Source organism: Salvelinus namaycush, chromosome 17 (assembly GCF_016432855.1).
Source record: "Salvelinus namaycush isolate Seneca chromosome 17, SaNama_1.0, whole genome shotgun sequence".
NCBI lineage: Eukaryota > Metazoa > Chordata > Actinopteri > Salmoniformes > Salmonidae > Salvelinus > Salvelinus namaycush.
The window spans coordinates 21,549,903-21,575,965 of NC_052323.1; the positions used below are offsets into that span (position 1 = coordinate 21,549,903).

Consider the following 26,063-nt stretch of genomic DNA (forward strand, 5'->3'; position numbering starts at 1 on the left):
ACATCGCGAGACTTCCGAAAACACTTGCAAAATAGACCAAACAGACCATGCTAGGGTTTGGGGTTTGAGTAGTCAATGAGAGAAGTGAAACATTCTTCCTTATTAAGATAATTTTCTCGAAATCTAAAAGCACAACATAGATTCGAGCCAATTAAGTAGTTGAACGTGACATGTTATCATTTCCGTCAAAAACAACTTTATATCGAAGGAGTTTTGATTTGACGGCCTGCACATGTGCAGTTCGACGGGAGACGACCGATTACTTGTTTCACCACAGGTGGCCGGTGGCACCTACATTAGGGAGGACGGGCTCATAGTACTGGCTGGAACGGAATAAATTGAATTGTATCGAACACATTAAACACACAGTTTCCATGTGTTTGATACCATTCCAAGCCATTAAGAGCCGATCACCCTTCGGCAGCCTTGTGGTAGACGTCATGAGCTTTGCTAGCCAACGTCGCAATGACATCGCCTACAAGTGTGATCGGGGATTTCTATTGAATAAGCAGTTTAAGCCTATATTCATACTGTACGGTTTGTGCCGTAACTTTAACACCTACTCTAACCTTAACCTATTTTAAATGTCAACTGTAATGGGGGGGTATGGCCGTCCCAAGGATCCCGGATAGCACTGACCAATGTTACCACAGCCACAAAGTCAAAATGGGCTATATCGTCAACGTTCATGAAAACAAACATTTTTCGTCTAAATGTAAAGTTATGGTTAGTCATTAGGTTAGCAGAGTGGTTAAGGTTAGGGTTAAAATCAACATTTTAAAGAAGATAAATAGGGTTTGGGTTAGAAATAGGTGGGGTTTATGACTTTGTGGCTGTGATAACTAGTGACTACCTCTTGCAGAAGGTACTTGTCGCATAGGAGTGACGTAATTCTGTCATTTTCAAACATGGCGGCCGAAGGCTCGGATTTAGAAGACCTGAGCAGCAACGGGCTAATGGAGGGTCCTTCGGGTTGTAAAAACATTAAATAATACAAATATATTGATGAAGCTATTCGATAGTGACGTAGAGATCATATGAATAGTCATTTGTAAGTTCACAGGTCAGCTAGCAGTCGCAACGACGCATGTGAAACGATGGCTAGCTTTCTAAACTAGCCGACATGGCTAACATGAATTTCTGTTGCGCAAACTGGCGAAACAGAAATGGTCTTTCCCCTAGCTAGTACCAGAGTAAATCAACCAGCTAGTACTTGCTAGCCCGAGTATTTTGTTATGGTATATTAATCTAATCTAACGACTGTAGAAGCAGACATAAATCGCTGTTACCCTGCAGAATTTCAGAAGTTTATGCCGTTTGTTGACATTGCCGACGTCATGATCTCTGTGTAGTATGTTGAAATCCTAATGAATGAATGGCTAAAAACACTATCAGTGACTGGAATTTCCTTTATAATGGCATTAATTTACATTTAGTCTGTAAATTACATCTGCTTATGCATTATCGAGCAGGCCAGCCATTTCTTTGTGTTATAGATAAAACCATTTTCTTCCCTGTGTAACTTTCTCAATTTCTCATTTGAAAGCTCCGGAAGCCACGGAGGCTGTACAACCTCCAACAGAGATGGAAGAGGTATCAGAGGAGAATGGTGGAGAAGAGGCTTCAGAAGCAGCAGCTGCGACAGCATACAACATGCCTCTGGTGGAGAATGAGGAGGAAGAGGACGGAGAGTTGCCGGCGGACTTTGACCGACTCTGGAAGCTGGCCCATGACAATCCACAGGATTTTTCTAGCTGGACTGACCTGCTGCAGTACAGTGAGCAAGAGGTGAGGAGAGCTGAGGGGACAGACAAGATTCCTATTGCCATTTTGACATAACCAAGATCTTCTGCATGAATAATAAATGCGTAGCTAACCATATCACTGTTGTTAAGGAATGCAGTGTTGAAGTTGAAACCAACACTTCACATCAATAATGATTTAAACTAAACTGACAACTAAACTCATTGTTACTTGGTGAATTTGCAGCTAACCCAGATTTCTAATGGTCCCCAGAGTCACATGACAGCATCACGTCGAGCGCTGGTTGCCTTTCTGGCGCGTTACCCCCTGTGCTACGGATATTGGAAGAAGTTTGCCGACTTGGAGCGACGTGCAGGCTACACCAACAAAGCTCAGGAGGTATGATGAAGAAGAGTGTTTGGTAAAAGTGACACGGATGTGTGTCTTGTAGTGCTAAGCGATTAGTGATTTTTTTGGTTTGTTTTGGTTAGATTATTTTTTTAAACAATCACTGTTTTCGATTTCTCTTTCAATCATTTTTTTTAACATGAAGTGCATTATGAAATACCTATTTAATGGAAATTTGAAAGCCAAAAATAGCAAACATTCAATTGCCAAAACATTGAAAATATTCATTGTCTCTGGGACTCCATATAGAAAAAAAGGAAATTATTATGGGACTCCCAATCACAACCGGCCATGATTGGGAGTCCCATAGGGCGGCGCACAATTGGCCCAGCGTCTTCCGGGTTCGGATTATGCCGGGGTAGGTCGTAATTGTAAATAAGAATTTGTTCTTAACTAACTTGCCTAGTTAAATAAAACATTTGACTAATCTCTGCACAGGCAGTAGCATCCTGCCAGCCAACCATCTACCGTTATCTCTGTGCTCCCCATACTGAACTGTCGGTAGTCATTCTATTTAACTAGCCTGCCTAAGTATGCTGTCTGACAATTATTTTACTTGTTTTTCAAAGTAGATAAGCTATTCTTTCACGAACTGTCTCTCTCTCTCTACTAAATGGAATTCCAGTAATTGAACCGATGTCGGTCAATTAGTTGTTTAATAACCAGCATCTGCTATGGTCTGCAGCATCTGCTATGGTCTGCTATGGTCTGCAGCATCTGCTATGGTCTGCAGCATCTGCTATGTTTAATAGCCACTGACTAAACAAAGGGCACATACCGCAGTGCTACATTCTTTGAAAGTCTTTGGCACTAGGAAATTATGTAAGTGACATGATTGCTTCATAATGTTTTTGTGTTGTTCCAGGTGTGTGTTCAGGGTCTGAAGGCCATCCCTCTGAGCGTAGATCTGTGGATCCACTACATTAACCTGCTACTGGGCACGCTCAACATGAACCTGCCAGAGTCCTCTCAGTGCATTCGCAGGTATACACTCTTAAACTCAGTGTCACAGTTATACACATTTGTTCACCTTATTTGCCAGCTTTACATTCAACTCTAGCCAGAACACCACCTTTTTCCATTCAGTACTTATTATTAACGTAATGTTCTAACAGCCCAAACTATTTTTTACATAAATCTGATTGACTGATTCTTGTCTCTTCTCCCCAGTGCATTTGAAGAGGCGGTGGCAGCGGCAGGAATAGACTTCCACTCTGACCGTCTGTGGGAGCTGTACATCGAGTGGGAGAAGGAGCAGGGAGACATGAAGGCTGCCACTGGAGTCTACGACAGAATCCTCAGAGTCCCCACTCAGCTGTACAGCAGCCACTATGAGAAGTGAGACTATACACATTCACAAAGAGTACACTTTCTCTACTAAGAGAAACAGTAGAGCTTCAAATCAGTCAAAACTATGAAATGTTAACATTTTATTAAATTCTAGATTTTGATAATTGTATGATTATCAAGCTCACTTCTTAATCGGGACCTCTTATTTGCTGACCTGGTGAATCTTATCCACTCTCTCCATCCCTCCTCTCTCTCACAGATTCAAGACTCATCTTAATGCTCATGCGCCCAAGGACGTCCTCTCAGCAGAGGAGTATGAGGGGTTGCTTGAGGAATCTAAACAGATCCACAAGACTGAGAAGGCTGAGTTGGCTGAGGGGGAAGATGAGTTACCACCCGGGGAAGAGAAGGAACCTACAGAGGTGGTTTACAAATGACAAATCCCTGCTAGTGTTGGAGATTTAACATGGATGTCAGATGCTGCCAAAATAGCAGATAGTGGAGACATTTCAAGTTGTGGAGTGAGGTTACTGTGTAGGATCTAACTCTGTTAAACTAATTTAAAAGTCTGTCATTATAACTGTCATGTTATGATTCACCCAATCAGGAAGAGGTGATTCCGAAGATGCGAGAACTCCTATTGGCTCGCAGGGAGAAGGTGTACCAGGACCTTGAGGGAGAGGTCAGGAAGAGGTGGAACTTTGAGGAAGCTGTGAGTTACCCTGGACAGACACACACACACATATCCCTTCTATGTGCAACTCAGAAGTTACGATTGAAGTGTGATACTTTCATTGGTTGGAAACATTGACTTACCTTCTCTTCTGTTCCCATTCCTCCGTCCATTCCAGATCAAGCGTCCTTATTTCCATGTGAAGCCTCTGGACCGGACCCAGCTGAAAGCCTGGCACTCCTACCTGGACTGGGAGCTCACCCAGCTGGGAGGAGGAGGGGGGGGGGGGGAGGTGGAGACCGAACCAGACTCCATGGAGGGCCAGGAAGAGGAGCAAAAAGAGGGGTCAAAGAGCAGTGGGATCATTGCCGGGGGCGACCGGAGGGTACGGATCCTGTTTGAGCGCTGTCTGATTGCCTGCGCTCTCTACGAGGAGTTCTGGACCAAGGTAGGGAGGGGCTGCAGGGGTGTGTGTCAGTAACATGTTTGTATGTCAGTGTAACTAATGTATACTGTATGCATATTTCTCAGTATGTTCAGTACCTGGAACCTCAGAGTCTGTACGAGGCACGGGGAGTGTTCAGGCGAGCCTGTGACATCCACCTGGCCCACAAACACACCATACACCTGCAGTGGGCCACTTTTGAGGAGAGGCATGGTGAGAGAGGAAGAGACATGAAACACAGGATATCGTTACCCAGTGTTGTAGCTCACTCACGTCCTCCCCTCCTCCTCCCAGGTGATCTAACAGAGGCACGGCGTGTTCTAGAATCTCTGGAAACCTCTATCCCAGGATTGGCCATGGTCCGGCTGCGCAGGGCGGGGCTAGAGAGACGGGCGGGCCGGCTAGATGAATCAGAAGCTCTGCTCAGGGACGCGGTGGACCAAGCCAAAGAGACTCCTCACCTCCATGCATTCTACTCCATCAAACTGGCCCGGCTGTTGCTGAAGCTTTGCAAGAACCCCAGCAGGGCCCGGGGAGTCCTGCAGGAGGCGCTGGAGATTAGCCCAGTGAGAGAAGGGGGGGTTGAGGGAATAATAAAGCTGGAAGCTTTTAGTACAGAGGGGAAGAAGATCACTTGCTCTAACTTTTACATGAAACCTAAACCTCAGAGAAGATCTCACTTATGGTTTGATGCCAGATCTTTCTTGATGATCTCTTGACCAAGCAGTAGGCTATAACTCTCTGTCCCTCTCTTTCCTCCCTTACTCGCCACCTATCCTCTCTCCCTTTCCCAGGATAACGGTAAGCTGCACCTGAACCTGCTGGAGCTGGAGGTGTCTGGTGACCCTAGAGGGTCACCCGAGGGGGTGCAGCAGTGTGTGACTCGGGCGCTGGCCGCACCCCTCTCCCCACGGACCAAGATCCTCTTTTCCCAGAGGGGCCTGCAGTATGCTGAGGACTATGGGACTTCTGTGCAAAGGTCAGGGGTCACTGGATTGTTTGTTGTTTTTAGATACAATCAGGAACCCAGAGAAAAAGAAACATGTCAATGCATTTTATTGAATGAATGAAACTGGGAGAAATGCATTTTACCATGTTTTAAATCTTACTGTTGCTGTCCTCTGGCCTGCAGTGTGCTAACAGTCTATGAAGAGCATCACTTTACCATGTTTTAAATCTTACTGTTGCTGTCCTTTGGCCTGCAGTGTGCTAACAGTCTATGAAGAGCATCAGAAGCTGCTGAAAGAGCTTGGCAACAAGAAGAGAAGGGCTGAGAATGGGTGAGATTATAGCACATCTGTCAATATCATTACCAATAAAATAGTGTGATGTAGTGACTCAATATTGAGATTTGACAGTCAAACATGGAGAAGCAAATGTATAAACTGTTCATGGATTGGCTATTGACGTAGTTGTTGTATTGATTGATCTGCAGAGACAGCGAGGACCCAGAGAAGATGAGTAAAGGAGAAGACGGCTCCGCTGTGCCCGCTCCACCACCGGCCCCTCCCACAATGCCCCATGTTCCCATGACGACACCACCTCCACCCATGATGGGTGGGGACATGAGTGCGGCTCATGCAGGCTACGCAGGCTATGGAAGCTGGTATCAGGTACGACAGGGATTGTTACTGTACCATCTAGCCAGATATTAGACGAAAGCCCTCAAATTCAATCTGGACCTCGAAAACAGTTCCACTGTGTTTCTTTCATTTTCCCCCTTTAATCAGAGACTGATTTAGACCTGAGACACCAGGTGGGTGCGATTAATTATCAGGTAGAACAGAAAACCAGCAAGTAGTTTGGACCTCATAGGGTAAGATTTGAATATCCCTGCACTCAAGTGTTGATTAATGTTTTTTCTCTCTTTCAGCAACCACAGTACGGGGGATACGGAGGCTACCAGCAACCCTGGAACTACAATCAGGGTTACTACCCTCCCAGCTAAGGGGGAAGAGAAATGCTGTGACACCATTGTTCAGTGAACTCACCACCATCTCAGTTTAAACTCCACGGATGAGTCCAAATGGCACCTTATTTCCTATGTTGTGCACTATCTTTGACCAGGGTCCAGGTCAAAAGTGGTGCACTTTGTAGGGAATAGGTTGCCATTAGGGATTTAACTCATATCTTTTATCAGGAACAGGGGTGTGACATCTACTACTTGTTTGGTCTTTGAAAATGTGCTCTTGTACATTGTTTTAATGATAAACTATTTTTGTATTCTCTTCTACATGCAGTCCCTTTCACTTTAAGCAAACCCGTCTCTCCACAGGTCCTGTATTATTTAAAGTCTTGCATCATTCCAGAAGTATAGGCTAGTCTTTTTTTCTAATGTACATAATGGTGTTTTATAGTGTGAAGTCAGAGCTCTTTTCATACGAGCAGGTTAAGATCAATCTATTGTCCCTCATTCAAAGCTTGTGGATCACCATTCAAGTTTCTGCCCAGTCGAGTCCTCCAGACAGAAGATAGGGAAGCCATGTTGTTGTATGCAGGTACCAGTGCCTCTGGTCAAGCAAGGCGTAACAAGTGGATGTACGCTGTGCTGTACCTAATGGACATTTCCAAAAATAACAGCATTGGTCATGTTTGGTAAAACTTTAGGAGTAGGAAACTGTTAAATGTTTGTCAAAATCCACTTGTAAACCACCACAACTTTTGCCTTTATCACTCAGTTTTTGAAAATGTAACTTTTTAATCTTCACTTTTAACATTGCTCAATAAACCATTTCAGTGAAGCTTAATGTGAATTCGATGTATGTAGATTAAGTATCTGTTAAACTGATTTGGAGCCTTGGATTGTACAGCTTCATAAAAAATTACAGGTTATTCCTGTAAATTTTGAGTTGTTGCATTTTCTGTGGAAAGTATGTTCAGTCCACCACATTACTCTCCAAGTAAGTTTTATTCAAGTTTGAGTGAGTATGCAATAACACCACTGTAAAATGATTTAACTTTGAAAAACTACAATGCAGTGGAAAGTGTCAGTGTCGGCCCCATGAGAATCAATAGTCATCCATTTTGTGTTGCCATTAAAGATTCAGATTAAAGTTCAAAGTGTTTGTTGAAGGAGAATCAATCCATAGTTGACATCCTGGTCTCTGTCCTGTTGGGGGTGATAAATGATGTGTTGGCTCATAAAGCATCTTTTTACTTCAGGTCCTTATTTCTTTGCAACGACCAGCACAGCTGAAGGCACCAAACCTGAACAATGACACAACAGTTAAGACCGTATCAAATCAAATGTTATTGGTCGCTACACAAACTAGAACACACCTTCAATCTCATATTAGATTAATCTCTAACTGCAACACAGCATAGAAGAAAGCAATATGTCTTTGGCTGGTTTTGACCTCTCCAGTCCTTTCAGATTAGTGCGGATGAAGGAGAGGAAGCCACTTTAGACTATTGTGACTGTACAAGCCCAGTAAGAGGGGCATCGTCCTGTCTGCTCACCCAACTCCTGTAGGGGTTTCTCCATGTCCAGTTCTGTGTAAACGCGGCGTGGGTACGGGGACAGCAGCGTGAAGTCCTGGCCCTCGGGGGCGTCGCCATTCATCTGGATGTAGACACGCACGGCAGCCAGCGGCTCCTGGGCCTTGAACACGGAGGTCAGTGCCGAGCCATCAAGCATACGCACCTGCGAAAAGGAGGATGAATTAATAAACTTTATTGACTGTTGAGACACCAAACAACAGTTGTCTAAAGATTATTGTGCAAACAAACTCATAAAAAAGATCTGTTGTATTACAACTGTTGTGTCAAATGCGTTGTACATCAGTTGTGAGTATGAACAGAATGAAAACTAAGCCATAGACATCCATGGCCCCTTACCTGTATTCTGCACTCGTTATAGTCCTTCTTGGCGGGAGGCGGGCCCTGACTGGGTGGAGAGGAGGGAGGGCCCTCTGCTGAAGGGGAGGTTACTGCTCTACTAGAAGAACCACCTCCAAACTGGAGAAGAGAGGCATAGAAGGGGTTAGTGCATTCAACTCTTTCTATGAAAGATATGGAGACGTTATTTAGCAACAGTTCAGCATACGGGTCAGATGCTGTAGGTGCAGTCAGTACCTTAAGTGCTCTCTCCTCTCTGTCACGTGCTATCTTGTCTCGCACCCGCTGCCTGAAAAAGAGAGCAGTCATTGGATTAAAAAAAATATGTATATATTTAACTAGGCAAGTCAGTTAAGAACAAATTCTTATTTACAATGACGGCCTACCCCGGCCAAACCTGGATGACGCTGGGCCAATTGTGCGCCGCCCCATGGGACTCCCAAACACGGCCGGATGTGATACAGCCTGGATTCGTACCAGGGACTGTAGTGATGCGTCTTGCACTGAGATGCAGTGCCTTAGACCGCTGGGCCACTCGGGAGCAAGAGAAGAGTTGTGGAGTGGGAATAGACCTCATTTGCACTAAGCCGTTTAGAAGAAGCAACTATTGGCGGGGGCTGAAAACATTACTAGCTATTTTTGTTTCTTAAATTCCTCTCAAAGCTCATTGGAGGAGGTTCGAGGGAGGGACCTTGGATCCTCTCCTCCAATGCGCTTTGAGACAACAGCCATGTCGAGAGCATCAAATCCATCCGTGATGTATTGTGGGTAAATTGTGACTGACTAAATGATCTACAAATAATAATACTTATAAACAAAGTATTTTGTAGATCAGTTAATTGGCAGTCGCCTGCAATGCTGGCTGAAATGACTAACAAGCCAATTGACTTCATGGCTTACTTGGCCATTTTGTCGTCGTTCTTCTCTCTCTGGCGCAGGTCGACCATTTTCTTCATCTCATCCTCCTGCAGTTTCTGTTTGACCTGCAGCAGCTCCTGGCCCTGCCTCCTCCTCTGCTTCTCTCTGTCCACCTCTTCCGCTTGCTCCCTCTCTCTCCGCTCCTCCTGCTTCACCCGCATCAGATCCTCTAGCCTGGTACACACACACACACAGGCAGACATGCAGACAGACACAGGTTTCATTGTATGCCGTCTCTTTGTATTTCCAACAGAAGGCCTACCCTTTTGCTGATCTTATTGAGTAACACCTTTTGACCAAACCTCAGTTTCTGACAGAATAAGATAAGTGTGTAAACAGAGGTAGAGGTGAATTATCTGACCTCTTTATCTGCTCACGTTTCTCCTCCTCTGTCATTGGTTGTTTGGCATCCCCGTCATGGATCATCTGGTCTCCCCCATCTGTAGCTAAAAGGTAGAGTTAACATATAAGAGGTGAGGGACAAGAAGACAATGTAAACCAACAACCATGTTAAACAGTAATGGGAAGCCATAGTTATAACTCGATCATAACAATATAAGTAACCATAATACAAAATGCTGTCATGACAATTGACCACTTACCAGGGTCTGCTCCCTCTGCTGTGGGCTGGGCTGCTGGACTGGGCAGTTGTGGGTCACTTCCTCCAAGCACGTTCCCCACAGGAGGTACATAGGGCTCGTCAATGTCTGGGTCACCCTCATGTTCCATCAACCTGTGGAAGAAGCATGATAGAGAGAGACATCATGAATCAGTTATCCAATGTGAATAACTTAACTGAGGACGAAAAAGCCTCAGAGACTAGCTCACCAATGCCCCTATCAGTTGACTTACCAGTCCATGGCCCGCTCTATGCCCTGGTTTCCTGTGTGTGCCACAGCCTTTTCCCTGCAAGCAGAAGAAAGGTGGACAGGATCAGAGTTGATCACATCATTTTATCATGATCTTTAGTTTGTAGAAGAATAGACACATTAATTCAGTTAGCTACTTACGCTCTGTTTCTGTCAAAGCCCATTTCCAGCAGGCTGTCCAATGTTGTTTGTTCTGCCATCTTGCTGAGAATATGAAAGTGAAGAAGCGTTTCACTTTGTACTCTGATACTGTAAGCAAGTAGCTGGGCATGTGAAGTAGATCCAAGGGCAACAAACATGTATCGTTATGTCTATATGGTTGAGATTCAGGTTTAATCACTTACATGCTACCTGTATAACTACTTTAGTTAGATGGGTTGTTACATAGGTCCAGAATGTGCTGGCTAGCTAGTTGTGTAACGTTAAGTTAGCTAACGTACTTGACTGGACTGGCTATGAAGATAACAAAGCAGCATCACCTAGGTAACGTCCCGCAGGAAACATTTTAGTATCTACAGACCATCACATGAAAATCATTTATAAACTAAATAAGATTTGTCCAGTAACTTTGCCGTATTATCTGTGTTCACATATAGCTGGCTATCCAGCTAACTAGCTGTAAACTGACGGTAGCTAGTATGATGGAGGAATGAGATGGCTAATTTCAGTTAGCCTCTCCTGCTAGCTTGTAACAAGAACACTGTTTGCAGAGTAAATTGATGATGGCCTGTAAAATATAGCTAGGGTGACTATTACATTGCACTTGTAAAAATATTGGCGCTCAACCATTTCATAAACGTTATTTTACTAAATAGCATTATTTGTTTGTGCAACATTAGCTAACGTTAGCAACTCACATTCAGAATTAGTCAACCCACAACACCGCTTTCTGACCGTACAGTCCACATGCAAGTACGGAGGCCCTAAAGGATTAAAAAATGACCACATTTTCCAAACATTCTCATTCACAGCTCATTGCTGCCATCTAGTGGACCTTTCACCTCCCTATCTAGTGGACCTTACGCCTTCCCTGTCTTGTGGACCTTACACCTTCCCTGACGTCCCCCTGAATTTAATTGCGCTGCTCTATCGATAACTGAGAAGAAACAGTTGGCTGGAGCGATGTGAATGGGGTAACCAGGTAACACTACACTAACAGGGTCTTTATAACATTTTCTGAACACTGTGTGATTTATACACACACATTATAGTTTCATTATGGGTAAACTCCACTTTTGTTTGCCCCCTGTATTATATATAAAGTTATATCTGATTCCTGAGCATGCTTTTACTGATACTATTTGGGTTTAGGGTGTGTGTGATTGCGTGTGTGTGTGTGATTGTGTGTGTGTGTGTGTGTGTGATTGTGTGTGTGTGTGTGTGTGTGTGTGTGTGTGTGTGTGTGTGTGTGTGTGTGTGTGTGTGTGTGTGTGTGTGTGTGTGTGTGTGTGTGTGTGCACCCGTGTGTGTGTGTGCACCCGTGTGTGTGTGTGTGTGTGTGTGTGTGTGTGTGTGTGTGTGTGTGTGTGTGTGTGTGTGTGTGTGTGTGTGTGTGCACCCGTGTGTGTAGGCTTTGTGTGTTTGCTAAGGTCTTACTGTATGACTGTATACCTGTAGGTATTCAAACAGGATGCAGAGTTTATGGGCAGGGCCTGTTACATATTTACTGTACATATAATTATTAATTTATCTCTCCCTCTCGCAGCCTTATAAGCAGCCCTCACTCACTTCCTTGACCAGTCCTTTACTGAACTTCAGTTCCTGAGGGTGAGTAGGTTCAGTTTGTTTTCAAATTCTTATGTTTAAATCTCAACCTGTCTACATTATGAGATGAAGAAATTTAGTAAAGTGCAATAGATCATTCCATCCATAGTCAGTTTTATTTAGGACACTGGTAGCCTTTCATCTTGTGGTTTTCTCTTCTTGTAACTGACAGGCACAGAGAAAGTCAGCTAATTTCCAAACTTGTTTCCGTACTTGATTTAACGGATTAAGTACTTGTAATTCTAAATGATTACATGATTATATTTTGTGATATGTGAATTCACTGATCAGACAAAGAAACTCAAATGAATGCAAAAATATAGAAAGAGAGCAACATGTTTGACAGAAAGGTGAACAAAGTTGAAGGAGGCAGTAAGGGTCCAAAGTCACTCTCTTGTGATTTTTTTTTATTGTTTTAGTTTTGCAAAGCTGGATAGGTGGGGGGTAAAGATCAGTGAGTCAAAGTCTAGAGAGATTCTGGGAAGAACAGCGAAAAAGAGAAGGCCTAATATTTTGGAACTAGAGAAGGTCTAGGATTTATACTATGTTTATCATAGTAAGTTCAATACTGTTTGATATCCTCTCAATTCAATAAATGTAATTGAAATTCAATCATGAATGCATAAAAAAGTATTTCATTGATTGAAGTTGAATAACTGAACCCCCTTTGCAGGACTCCCAGACTACCTATGTGCTGAACGATACCAACCCTTTGAGAACATTGCGCTGGCGGGCACAATCACCATGCCCTTTAGTCATACTCTATCATTCAGATAATCACCATGCCTTTTAGTCATACTCTTTCATTCAGATAATCACCATGCCCTTTAGTCATACTCTTTCATTCAGATAATCACCATGCCTTTTAGTCATACTCTTTCATTCAGACAATCACCATGCCCTTTAGTCATACTCTTTCATTCAGATAATCACTATGCCCTTTAGTCATACTCTTTCATTCAGATAATCACCATGCCTTTTAGTCATACTCTATCATTCAGATAATCACTATGCCCTTTAGTCATACTCTATCATTCAGATAATCACCATGCCTTTTAGTCATACTCTATCATTCAGATAATCACTATGCCCTTTAGTCATACTCTATCATTCAGATAATCACCATGCCCTTTAGTCATACTCTATCATTCAGATAATCACCATGCCTTTTAGTCATACTCTATCATTCAGATAATCACTATGCCCTTTAGTCATACTCTTTCATTCAGATAATCACCATGCCCTTTAGTCATACTCTTTCATTCAGATAATCACCATGCCCTTTAGTCATACTCTATCATTCAGATAATCACTATGCCCTTTAGTCATACTCTATCATTCAGATAATCACTATGCCCTTTAGTCATACTCTATCATTCAGACAATCACCATGCCCTTTAGTCATACTCTATCATTCAGATAATCACCATGCCTTTTAGTCATACTCTATCATTCAGATAATCACTATGCCCTTTAGTCATACTCTTTCATTCAGATAATCACCATGCCCTTTAGTCATACTCTATCATTCAGATAATCACCATGCCCTTTAGTCATACTCTATCATTCAGATAATCACCATGCCCTTTAGTCATACTCTATCATTCAGATAATCACTATGCCCTTTAGTCATACTCTTTCATTCAGATAATCACCATGCCCTTTAGTCATACTCTATCATTCAGATAATCACTATGCCCTTTAGTCATACTCTTTCATTCAGATAATCACCATGCCCTTTAGTCATACTCTTTCATTCAGATAATCACCATGCCCTTTAGTCATACTCTATCATTCAGATAATCACCATGCCCTTTAGTCATACTCTATCATTCAGATAATCACCATGATTTTATTGCCATAATAAGTGATACACAATCTGTATTGAAAATAAGCAATAAGCTAGATCAAAAGTAACAACATGAAGTATGTATCAATTTTGAAGCTCTGTGTTGTAATTCTCCTTGACCAACAGGAGGCAGTCTAATCTCACACTACATGACTCGACTCCTTGAGACTTGTGATACAGTACTTAAATGGTTTACTATTGAATAATGTGGGTTTATAGCTGTGTGATAAGGTTCAGTGTAGCTCCAGTGTCTGGTGCTCGCTGGCTGTAACAGCATCTCCATATGGAATAGCTCAGGGTTCCAGTGGAGCTGCTGTTATGGGCGGAGAGACACCTCTGGTCATCACCCTGGATGCACGGTGTAGGCCTACATCTATTGTATGTGACGTTGTCTATGTACTTGTATGTACTTGAATAGCACTTTCAATTATCATGTATACATCAGGGCTGTTCGATTCTGGTCCTGAGGGCCGAATTGTCTCTACGTGGTCGTGAATTGCACTCACCTGGTGTCCCAGGTCTGAATTTGTCCTTTATTAGGGGAAAGGGGATACCTAGTTAGTTGCACAACTGAATACGCATTTAACCCAACCCCTCTGAATCAGAGAGGTGCGGGGGGCTGCCTTAATTGACGTCCACGTCATCTGCGCTCCTTCTTCATTAAAGAAAATCACATGTTATTGTTCACATACACATTTTTAGCATTAGAAGGAGAGGATGAAAAAAGGTGTTTTGGCCCTCCAGGACTGTCATCGAACAGCCCTGGTATACAATAAAATAAATGTCTATACATAAAATAAAGCTTGCTGTATATCTATGTGATATTTACTTGTTTTTGTATGTACTCTGTACATTTCACATCAGAGTGTTTATGTACAGTACCAGTCAAAAGTTTGGACACACCTACTCATTCAATGGTTTTTCTTTATTTTTACTATTTTCTACATTGTAGAATAATAGTTAAGACGTCAAACTATGAAATAACACATATGGAATCATGTAGTAACCAAAAAAGTGTTAGACAAATCAAAATATATTTAATATTTGAGATTCTTCAAAGTAGCCCCCCTTTTTTCCTTGATGACAGCTTTTCACACTTTTGGCATTCTCTCAACCAACTCGATGAGAATGGGGGCGTGCTCGGTCCTCATTTTCCTGCAGTCCACAATCATCTCCTTAGTCTTAGTTACGTTGAGGGATAGGTTGTTATTCTGGCACCACCCGGCCAGGTCTCTGACCTCCTCTCTATAGGCTGTCTCGTCGTTGTCGGTGATCAGACCTACCACTGTTGTGTTATCTGTAAACTTAATGATGGTGTTGTAGTCGTGCCTGGCCATGCAATCGTGGGTGAACAGGGAGTACAGGAGGGGACTGAGCACGCACCCCTGTGGAGCTCCAGTGTTGAGGCTCAGCATGGCAGATGTGTTGCTACCTACCCTCACCACCTGGGGGCGGCACGTCAGGATGTCCAGGATCCAGTTGCAGAGGGAGGTGTTTAGTTCCAGGATCCTTAGAAATGTAGAAAATAGTAAAAAATAAAGACAAACCCTTGTATGAGTAGGTGTGTCCAAACTTTTGACTGGTATTGTAAGTAAAGTAAATTGTTTTCCATTGTAATGTGGATGTAACATTGCACCTTTCACAATAAAGTATCCTGTTCACTGTATCTGGTATTTGTACATCACAGCCTATCTGCAATGATGCTACCTAAACAATGGGCCAGCAATAAACACACACACACACATTATATGACATGACTCGACTCCTTGAGACTTGTGATACAGTACTTAAATGGTTTACTATTGAATATTGTGGGTTTATGGCTGTGTGATAAAGTGCAGTGTAGCTCCAGTGTCTGGTGCTCGCTGGCTGTAACAGCATCTCCATATGGAATAGCTCAGGGTTCCAGTGGAGCTGCTGTTATGGGCGGAGACACCTCTAGTCGTCACCCTGGATGCACTGTGTAGGCCTAAATCTACTGTATGTGATGTTGTCTATGTACTTGAATAGGCCTTTCAATTCTCATGTATTTGTATAGTGTTTCTTAACACAATAAAGATACTAGTATTAATGGTAATTGTCTCTCCTTGTCACAGTATCTGGTCTTTAACACAGCCTACCACATATTTGGGCCAACAATGAACACGCACACACACACACACACACACACACACACAATCATACACACAGCAGATTTTTTCTTTGGCTATCAGATGGGCCACTATATAGCTGAGTCCATCTTTTAATGAATTGCAGAATAGTGAGGCCAAACCAGCAATGTGCAGCGGCTGTCACAAGACTGGGTGAGATGACGAGAAGTCAGGTATTTATTGGCTGTTACTTCATCCTGATTCCTCACCATCATCTGAATCAGTTTGATCATAGGCCTACGCACTTCATTATTTCGCTGGGACATTTATTTTGAAGTTCACATTCCACTTCCGCTAAGAAAAAAACATTCCGCTTCCTACACGCAAGTGTCAGCCAGCCAGTCAGCAGGTGAACGCGGCCTCAGAACACAAAAGGACAGGTAAAGTGATGTTTTCCCTCCTTTTAACGGATAGCGTGTGTTTATTATTCAACGTTTAAGATAAATTACGCTCTCAACACCTACAAAAGATAGCTGGCTAGATACATTCATTCTCAAGTTAATGTAGAGGGATTTGTGCTTGGCGGTTGATTGGCTACTAATAATAACTAGCTGGGGCGTGTTTGGCTGGTCAGGAAGGAGGGACGATCAACACTTCAAGACCTCGCCTACTTTAGCATCTCCAGCTAATGTTACTCTACTACTGTTGTATGTGATAGAGTTGCGCTAGCTACTTCGCCACCTCTCTCTGTTGTTTTCAGATCGAAAGCGACACTGCTGTGTCAAACCAGCTCAACAGCCTACCATGTTCCGCAGTAGGGACAAAAAAACGCCTGAACCGTTCCAGGATGTTTCGCAAGGGTTGAAAAAACTATATCGGACTAAACTCTTTCCCCTGGAGGACACCTACCAATTCCACGACTTTCACTCACCGTCGCTCGAAGATGCCGACTTCGACAACAAACCCATGGTTCTCTTGGTCGGTCAGTACTCGACCGGGAAAACCACCTTTATTCGGCACCTGATGGAGCAGGACTTTCCCGGTATGAGGATAGGGCCCGAGCCGACGACAGACTCATTCATAGCCGTGATGCACGGTGACCAGGACGGGATGATACCTGGAAACGCCTTGGTTGTCGACCCCAAAAAACCCTTCCGCAAACTCAACGCATTTGGTAATGCGTTCCTCAACAGGTAAATAAATACTCATACCAAATTCCCAGGCCCTAGGGGAGCCTGTCAGGTGACACCCATGAATTAGGAATTTAATAGGATCTCTATGGTAACGCCTCTCTCAACATTCCATAATAGCTCCCTCACAAGCCTCTGCATGTAGGGACTCTTTGAAACAAAACGATCTCTACTGTTCCTCCTGTCATTCCCCTTTATTTCCTCACCACAACATATTGTAGTATCTGTTCCATCCACCATGCCTGTTGTTAACCCACCTGTAAAAGTCACCCTGCCAAGTTGAGCCATCCCTTTCCCCTTGGCTATTTGAACAGTATAACAATACCTAGCCTAATCTAAACTATAGTCACGTCCTAGTCTGGCAACTGGCAGCATTGTTTAGCCTGTTTAGCCTGCAGCAGCACTGTAAGGTAAATGGAAAATAATGGATTGTGTTTTCAGTAGCCAGGCAAAAGTGTGTTATCTGTCTTCTCCTTAGATGCACACCCCAGGGCAGGCTACAGTTGCCACATCAGTAGTAACAGCTGGCCAACTCTCACCGAGGCTTCTGCCTGCTATGAGGCATTAGGAAATCCTAGTCAAATTGCAGTGCTGGTATGTTCTTTATGGTAGTGTGACAGCATAGTCAGTCAGCATCTAGGCTATGGCTACTCAGTACTCAGCTGGTCTTCTTGTGTGTTGAGTTACTCATTATCATGACACGTCAAAGTGATTCAGCAATCCAGACTGCTCTATGGCGCATTCTGACACCACAGTCAGTTGTTCAACGTGGCATTATGACAGCAATCAATTAGTCTGTCTGTTCTGTGGCTTCAAACACACAATCCTTCAAGGGTGTATTTATTGTAGTGTCCTTTGCTGAAGTAGACCTTCTCTCTAGAGGTTATCTCCCCTCTGTGAGAGCTTGGCTGGCACCACAATACACAGCACTCAAACAGATGGTACGATAAACCTGGCCTGTTCTCTGACTACAGGTTTTAGAGGAAGTCATGTGCTCAACCTGGCAATAGGGGATTTCCTCAACCCCAGATTAGCTGTGGTGCCTCACACACCGCCATATGCTAGCTCAAGACACATGGGTCAACACTGATGCTGGATTAAACTCCTCCTCATCCCTGTTCTAGGGTACTACATTACCCAGGATGCATATGTACAATTGATTTTTGTTGACTCATAGCAGAGAAAGTCAATGAGGGTCAATTGATAATAATTGACGAGATGAACAAGGCATCACAAGGCCCATGAGACAGGCTGTTTCACAACAAGACTGATGACTTTTGTAACCGAGAGGGAGTAGTAAGAGTCAGCGGGATAGGGTTTGGGTTCCGTTTTACTGAACTCAGCCTGTTATTTCAGGACACTGACTGACTGCACATTACTGCATACAGGCTTCCAGTAACATCTCAAAGGGAAATGTGTTGTAAAGTACGTAGGCCTACTTGTCTTGCACAGAAGTACACTCCACCATGTCCTCATTGCTCATACAATGAATGGCAATGCTGATAGTATTTCTTCACTTTGGGAAGTTGAAGGTCTGCCTGGTGGTGGCTCGGGGTGAGGAGGGGAACAGCGGGATGTGAGTTACTGTTTGAGTGTGTGATGGAGAGGGATTCTGCGGTTAGCCCAATTGTGTGGAAAATGTTAGATAAACGGGAAGGCTTGGACAGAGTGCCGCAGAATGTATGACATACGAAAAGCCGAAGTGGAAAAATGTACGTTTTTGTTATACTTGGCAAATATTCCTGTTGTAATATGATACTACTCTACCACAGGATCCCCCACCCCCCCATATTTCTTTGACTTGTTGTTTGGCGTTAAAGGTTATTTTTCTCCCTCTCTCCAGTTGTAGGATAGCTCTCCTGGGAAAATGTAAGTTAAGAGCTTAGTTCTAGTAGCCTTGTGACCTAATGCCTGTAGCATAATGTCCGGAATATTAGTTCCGAGGGAGCGCTGTCCGGAATATTAGTTCCGAGGGAGCGGTGGGACAGCAGAGTTCTGGGTTGAGAAGAAATGGTAAAGCGTAACAATCCCCTTCTTTGTTCCTGCTTGAGGAAAATGCAGTTTTCTGTTTGACCGACCTTGCCTTCTCTCTCCAGATACATAAGATGTGATTATATCTGTGTGTATCATGGTTTGCTCCAACTTTGTTGAAAAACCTTTATGTTTGGGGTGACTAATGCAAGATGACAACATCATGTGTTGTATGGGCTTGGACAGTGAGTCAAGGTTATTCTATGGACAATTGAAGAAATTAGGCAGCATTCAACTCTCACAGAAAACAGTTCTCTCCTTGTTTGAATTGAGCCTTGTTCCACTTCCAGTCAAACCATTCAGTTTCCATTTCCAGCTGTGACAGGTTGACTGGAAGCATAGTTTGGGCCTACATTAATGCCTAGCTTAGTTTCAACGTCCTCACCTCTCTCTCTCTCCCTCTCTCTCCTTGCAGATTTATGTGTGCTCAGATGCCCAACCCAGTCCTGGAGAGCATCAGTATCATCGATACCCCTGGAATCTTGTCAGGAGAGAAACAGAGGATAAGCAGAGGTCAGCCATACACAAACTAATATATCACCGTTATCTCAATAAATGTGTTAAGCCTGACAGTGTCAACCACTCAAAGCGGGTCAGAGGTAACACAGGCCAGTTAAAACTCACCTAAGAGGAGAGAATAGTATCAAATACTTATATTTTCTGTCAAGAGAAGTGCATCTAATCCAACTGTCTTGTATGACATTTGGGGTCCTAGGAAGGGAAGCTGACTAGAACTGAAATGACTGTGAATTTCCCCATAACCCCTATTTTGCACATTCTTCTGATATTGCTCAGCCAATATTTTCATTATTGGCTCATTCTGCTGATTTTAATATTTTGTAAAATCATCTTTTATTGGGTCAGTTTTTTTCCCCCTACAAGTGAAAGGTTGAGAGGGAGAGCTGGGCAGGGATCCTAAGAGGGGAGGGGGGGAGACGTGATACTGGAATACCGCATTCCTACCTCAGACGGCTATGATTCCACACACAGGGCTGACTATTGTTCATCAGCAGTATGACAGTGCCGGGGACTGGGTTAGAAGCAACACTTGGCATTGTGCGGCGATAGTGGGGAAGGCCTGAACATGGGTAGACTGTAGAGAGTGGTGTAGTTGTCATTGTGGGGACACTTGGTAGACTGTCTCCCACACACTCTTTCCCCTGGTCCCCCCCCCCCCCCACGACACGCACGCACAAAGTCTCCCCCTGCAATGCGTGTGCAGCAGAGCTGGTGCTGATTGTGTGGTCAGCCGCGTAGATGAGATTTTTAGACAGACTGACTGCATTCTTCTCCGATCAGATGACAGCGGCACTAATCAAAACCATCATTCTCTCTTTCTATTTCTTTCTTTTCTTTTTAAAAAGCCTCGGCTCGCTGTGCCAGAACTCCCCAGGCTTCTGTTCAGAAAAGCAAAAGCCCTCTCTGTTCCAATTGTTTTTTAGCCTCATCTGTTTCCTGTTGTTTTTTAAATAGGTTAAAGAGGATGGAACTGAATACGTTATTTATTTACATATATCATTTTTTTTTTGTATTTTACCCCCATTTTTTTCCCTCCCAATTTCAATTACAATCTTGTCTCATCGCTGCATCAGCAACGTTTTGAAACACGTTGCATAGTGTCTATAGTTTCAGTATGTAATTGTCAATTATAGGATCATGCTCGTGTCCAACCCTCAGAATACACCACAATCCAAAACCCCAAACCCACTTTTCCTCTTTATTTTGTCTCTCCACCATCTCATCTTTCTCCTCAGTCTCATTTGGGGTTCCTCCTCAACATAATTCTTGCTGATAGACACAGTCCAGACGTGTGTGTGTGAATCCACCATAACCCTCCTCCCGTTGCATTTCTCAAGGGTATGACTTTGCGGCGGTACTGGAGTGGTTCGCGGAACGCGTGGACCGCATCATCCTCCTGTTTGACGCCCACAAGCTGGACATCTCAGACGAGTTCTCTGAGGTGATCCGCGCCCTGAAGAACCACGAGGACAAGATGCGCGTGGTGCTGAACAAGGCTGACCAGATCAACACGCAGCAGCTGATGAGAGTCTACGGCGCCCTCATGTGGTCGCTGGGAAAAATCATTAACACCCCCGAGGTGAATTATTATTATTTTATTCATTTTGACAAATGTGCGTCCCAAATGGCACCCTATTCCCTATATAGTGCACTTATTTTAAACAGGGTCCACATAGGTCTCTCAAATGGCACCCTATTCCCTATATAGTGCACTTATTTTAAACAGGGTCCACATAGGTCTCTCAAATGGCATTCTCTTCCCTATATAGTGCACTACTTTGCCATGGTCAAAATTAGCGCACTATTTTGGGAATAGGGTGCCATTTCAGATGCAGACAATTGAAAATGCATACAGAGTTGCCTTAGTCATCAGACTACAGCACAAACATTAAGGATGTGAAGTGTACCGTCAAGTTTACCGTAAAGTCGACCAACTTATTTCCATTGTGGTCCTGCTGGGGCCGTGCCTGGCTACCCAGACTCCTTGCTACGGCCAAATGCTACCCCACGTCCATGGATGTTAGTTTCTTCTCAATGAGTCTGGATCTGAGTACTTATCTATAGCTCTATATCACACACACACACACACATTACCAGTCAAAAGTTTGGACACACCTAGTCATTCAAGGGTTTTTCTTTATTTTTACTATTTTCTACATTTGTAGAAAATAGTGAAGACATCAAAACTATGAAATAACACATGGAATCATGTAGTAACCAAAAAAACTGTTAAACAAATCAAAATGTATTTTAGATTCTTCAAAGTAGCCACCCTTTGCCTTGATGACAGCTTTGCACACTCTTGGCGTTCTCTCAACCAGCTTCATGAGGTAGTCACCAGGAAGGCTTTTCCAACAGTCTTGAAGGAGTTCCCACATATGCTGAGCACTTGTTGGCTGCTTTTCTTTCACTCTGTGGTCCAACTCATCCCAAACCATCTCAATTGGGTTGAGGTCAGGTGATTGTGGAGGCCAGGTCATCTGATGCAGCACTCCGTCACTCTTTTTCTTGGTCAAATAGCCCTTACAAAGCCTGGAGGTGTGTTGGGTCATTGTCCTGTTGAAAAACAAATGATAGTCCCACTAAGCGCAAACCAGATGGGATGGTGTATCGCTGCAGAATGCTGTGGAAGCCATGCTGGTTAAGTGTGCCTTGAATTCTAAATAAATCACCCTCAGTGTCACTAGCAAAGCCCCCACACACCACCTCCTCCATGCTTCACGGTGGGAACCACACATGCGGAAATCATCCGTTCACCTACTCTGCGTCTCACAGAGACACGGTGGTTGGTACCTAAAATCTCAAATTTGGACTCATCAGACCAAGGGACAGATTTCCACCTGTCTCTAATGTCCATTGCTTGTATTTCTTGGCCCAAGCAAGTCTCTTCTTATTGGTGTCCTTTAGTAGTGGTTTCTTTGCAGCAATTTGACCATGAAGGCCTGATTTCACGCAGTCTCATTTCAACATTAACTGTTCAGAGGTCTGTTACTTGAACTCGGTGACACATTTATTTGGGCTGCAATTTCTGAGGCTGGTAACTCTAATGAGCGTATCCTCTGCAGCAGAGGTAACTCTGGATCTTCTTTTCCTGTGGCGGTCCTCATGAGAGCCAGTTTCATCATAGCGCTTGATGGTTTTTGCGACTGCACTTGAAGAAACTTTTGAAGTTCTTGAAATTTTACCGGATTGACTGACCTTCATGTCTTAAAGTTATGATGGACTGTCATTTCTCTTATTCGCTTATTTGAGCTGTTGCCATAATATGGACTTGGTCTTTTATCAAATAGGGCTATCTTCTGTATGCCACCCCTACCTTGTCACAACACAACTGATTGGCTCAAACGCATTAAGAAGGAAAGAAATTCCACAAATTAACTTTTACAAGGCACACCTGTTAATTGAAATGCATTCCAGGTGACTACCTCATGAAGCTGGTTGAGAGAATACCAAGAGTGTGCAAAGGGTGGCTACTTTGAAGAATCTCAAATCTCAAATATATTTTGATTTAACACAATTTTTTGGTTACTACATTATTCCATGTTTGTTATTTCATTGTTTTGATGTCTTCACTATTATTCTACAATGTAGAAAAACCCTTGAATGAGTAGGTGTGTCCAACTTTTGACTGGTACGGTATATATGTTTGATTTATTTAACTAGGCAAGTCAGTTAAGAACAAATTCTTATTTACAATGACGGCCTACCCCGGTCAAACCCTAACCCGGACGACGCTGGGCCAATTGTGCGCCACCCTATGGGACTCCCGATCATGGCCAGTTGTGATACAGCCTGGAATCAAACCAGGGTGTCTGTAGTGACACCTCTAGCACTGAGATGCAGTGTCTTAGACCGCTGAGCCACAAACACCACCACAGAACCAGGGTGTCTGTGGTGACGCCTCTAGCACTGAGATGCAGTGTCTTAGACCGCTGAGCCACAAACACCACCACAGAACCAGGGTGTCTGTGGTGACACCTCTAGCACTGAGATGCAGTGTCTTAGACCGCTGAGCCACAAACACCACCACAGAACCAGGGTGTCTGTGGTGACACCTCTAGCACTGAGATGCAGTGTCTTAGACCGCTGAGCCACAAACACCACCACAGAACCAGGGTGTCTGTGGTGACACCTTTAGCACTGAGATGCAGTGCCTTATACAGCTGAGCCACAAACACCACCACAGAACCAGGGTGTCTGTGGTGACACCTCTAGCACTGAGATGCAGTGTCTTAGACCGCTGCACCACTCAGGAGCCCATATATTTATTTGTCTTTGTCTTTATTGATTTCTGTGTATTGTGGTCCTTAGGTGGTCAGGGTGTACATCGGGTCGTTCTGGGCCCAGCCTCTCCTGATCCCTGACAACAGGAAGCTGTTTGAGGCTGAGGAACAGGACTTGTTCCAGGACATCCAGGGGCTGCCCCGGAACGCAGCCATACGGAAACTCAATGACCTCATCAAGAGGGCACGGCTGGCTAAGGTGAGGGGAGGGGTCCAGATGTTTGTAGGAAGGTATGGGGGAAAAGATAAGGAAGTGGAGGGCACTCAACCAACGGGAGTCGAGGTGCAACATTTATAAAAAATAATATTATTGAAAAGGTGCAGCACTCGCTCACCATTATTAACTCGTTGTTCTATTTAAGCTAAATTAAAAGAATGGGACTAGGAATAAGGGAATATCCAAGAGGGCACTTTAGCAGAGAGGAGCAGCGTTAAAGCTAGTAGTATTTTGTTGTGGGCCAACAGGTAGTTTCTCGAGGATGTTTGAACCCTTGTCCATGTCTACATCCTCAACTAGATGGTTTATTATGGCAGAATATCAGTCTGGTCAATAGCTTGTTTCTAAAGGTTGTGTGAACTTTGAACCTTTGTCCAGGTCCATGCCTATATCATCATCTCTCTGAAGAAGGAGATGCCCAGTGTGTTTGGAAAGGAGAACAAGAAGAAGGAACTGATCGCCAACCTGGGAGAGACGTACCTGAAGATCGAGAGGGAACATCAGATCTCCCCTGGAGACTTCCCTAAACTCAAGAAGATGCAGGTGAGATGGAGACCCTGAATCCATATCTAGTTTAGCCTTTGTTTCCTCAGAGAAATGTTGCTGGAATAGTTTCCGTACACACCAGAGGTTAATCAATGTGACTCTACAAACTGAAGTCTTATCCCGTTCTCTGTATTATGTTGTTGAAGTAATGAAGACCATCCAATGATGAACATATTATTTGTTAATTCTCAGACCTTTAACATAGTATACATCTCCCCTCTCCCTCGTCTCTATAGGAGCTCCTGGCTGGCCACGACTTCTCTAAGTTCCCTACCATGAAGCCCAAGCTACTGGAGGCTGTGGAGGACATGTTGGCCAACGACATCGCTCGCCTCATGACCCTGGTCCGACAGGAGGAAGCCGCCATGCCCAGCCAGGCTGTCCACGGAGGTGCCTTTGAAGGTACCATGTCCGGCCCCTTCGGTCACGGCTACGGAGAGGGTGCCGAGGAAGGCATCGATGAGCTGGAGTGGGTGGTGGCCCGGGACAAACCTTCGTACGATGAGATTTTCTACACGCTGTCACCAATCAATGGTAAAGTGTCGGGCGCGGCAGCCAAGAAGGAGATGATGAAGTCCAAGCTGCCCAACACGGTCCTGGGCAAGATCTGGAAGCTGGCCGACGTGGATAAGGATGGTTACCTAGACGACGAGGAGTTTGCGTTGGCCAATCACCTGATCAGAGTGAAGCTGGAGGGACATGAGCTGCCGGGTAAGCTTCCGGAACACCTGGTGCCACCTTCTAAACGCCACCAGGAGATTGATATGGGAGAGTGATGTGGGGCTGGGAGGAAGGGGGGGAAACGCAATCTGATGAACCTGGGGAGGGCTTTGTTAGGGAGGGCTTGTTTTGCGTTGTGGGGGAAATGTTTCTGAATATTTGCTGAGGGAGGGTTGGAACTGATGAATGGACATTAATGCAACATAATGTGTTGATGCTGCGTGAGGAGATGGAAAATGTGTTAAAGACATTTAAAATATACTGTCCATATGTTGATCCAAAGAAACGTAATGAACTTGTTCTTTTTGGAGAAAAAAGATTATAACTTAGAATTGTTTTATCTATATTTTTGTATTTCGTGTCGGTTTACTATGAGATGTTTTCAAATGCTTCCGTTTTATTTTCTCCAATTAATAAAAAATTTAATATTTATCTCAATTAAGTAGTGTATGTTGGAAACTCTTATTTTGAAATGTCTACCTGTATAGAATTGAATACATAAGTGCCCCCTGTAGGTGAGAACCGGTCACTGTCAGCTGAGCTGGACGCAAGCAAGTGAGGACAGGACTCCACTTATGTATCTGCTTGTCAAATATGTTTTGACCAAGGGTGGAGAGATACAGCTGTAGGCCTACTGATCAACTGACGATACTGACCAAGAAAGAAGGAAC

General features: G+C 43.9%; 3 protein-coding genes across 5 annotated transcripts; 2 read left to right on the forward strand and 1 right to left on the reverse strand.

Moving 5' to 3' along the window:
* Positions 1–892: 892 nt before the first annotated feature.
* LOC120062436 (pre-mRNA-processing factor 39-like) lies at positions 893–7,300 on the forward strand. Of its 2 annotated transcripts, none has more exons than XM_039012410.1 (14): positions 893–972; positions 1,547–1,788; positions 1,990–2,142; positions 3,017–3,135; positions 3,322–3,489; positions 3,701–3,863; positions 4,049–4,153; positions 4,293–4,562; positions 4,646–4,772; positions 4,854–5,125; positions 5,354–5,538; positions 5,765–5,839; positions 5,995–6,172; positions 6,433–7,300. In XM_039012410.1, exons 1-14 carry the CDS (start codon positions 909–911, stop codon positions 6,505–6,507), a joined length of 2,196 nt encoding a protein of 731 aa, XP_038868338.1. In that variant the 5' UTR covers positions 893–908; the 3' UTR covers positions 6,508–7,300. The 2 variants fall into 2 exon arrangements, with proteins under 2 accessions (XP_038868338.1, XP_038868339.1); XM_039012411.1 differs by having other exon boundaries at positions 2,017–2,142.
* Positions 7,301–7,448: 148 nt separating this feature from the next.
* LOC120062437 (UBX domain-containing protein 1-like) lies at positions 7,449–11,154 on the reverse strand. Of its 2 annotated transcripts, XM_039012414.1 has the most exons (10): positions 11,041–11,154; positions 10,325–10,387; positions 10,167–10,220; positions 9,917–10,047; positions 9,676–9,760; positions 9,297–9,488; positions 8,634–8,685; positions 8,397–8,516; positions 8,019–8,202; positions 7,726–7,766 (listed from the first exon to the last, which is right to left on the reverse strand). In XM_039012414.1, the coding sequence occupies exons 2-10, from the start codon at positions 10,381–10,383 to the stop codon at positions 7,726–7,728; spliced, it is 918 nt and encodes a 305-aa protein (XP_038868342.1). In that variant the 5' UTR covers positions 10,384–10,387; positions 11,041–11,154. The 2 variants fall into 2 exon arrangements, with proteins under 2 accessions (XP_038868340.1, XP_038868342.1); XM_039012412.1 differs by lacking the exon at positions 11,041–11,154 and having other exon boundaries at positions 7,449–7,766; positions 10,325–10,383.
* Positions 11,155–16,263: 5,109 nt separating this feature from the next.
* Positions 16,264–25,830, forward strand: LOC120062438 (EH domain-containing protein 1-like). Its single transcript, XM_039012415.1, has 7 exons — positions 16,264–16,326; positions 16,647–17,079; positions 19,523–19,620; positions 20,964–21,205; positions 23,938–24,108; positions 24,505–24,669; positions 24,909–25,830. The coding sequence occupies exons 2-7, from the start codon at positions 16,691–16,693 to the stop codon at positions 25,446–25,448; spliced, it is 1,605 nt and encodes a 534-aa protein (XP_038868343.1). The 5' UTR covers positions 16,264–16,326; positions 16,647–16,690; the 3' UTR covers positions 25,449–25,830.
* The last annotated feature ends 233 nt before the right edge of the window (positions 25,831–26,063 follow it).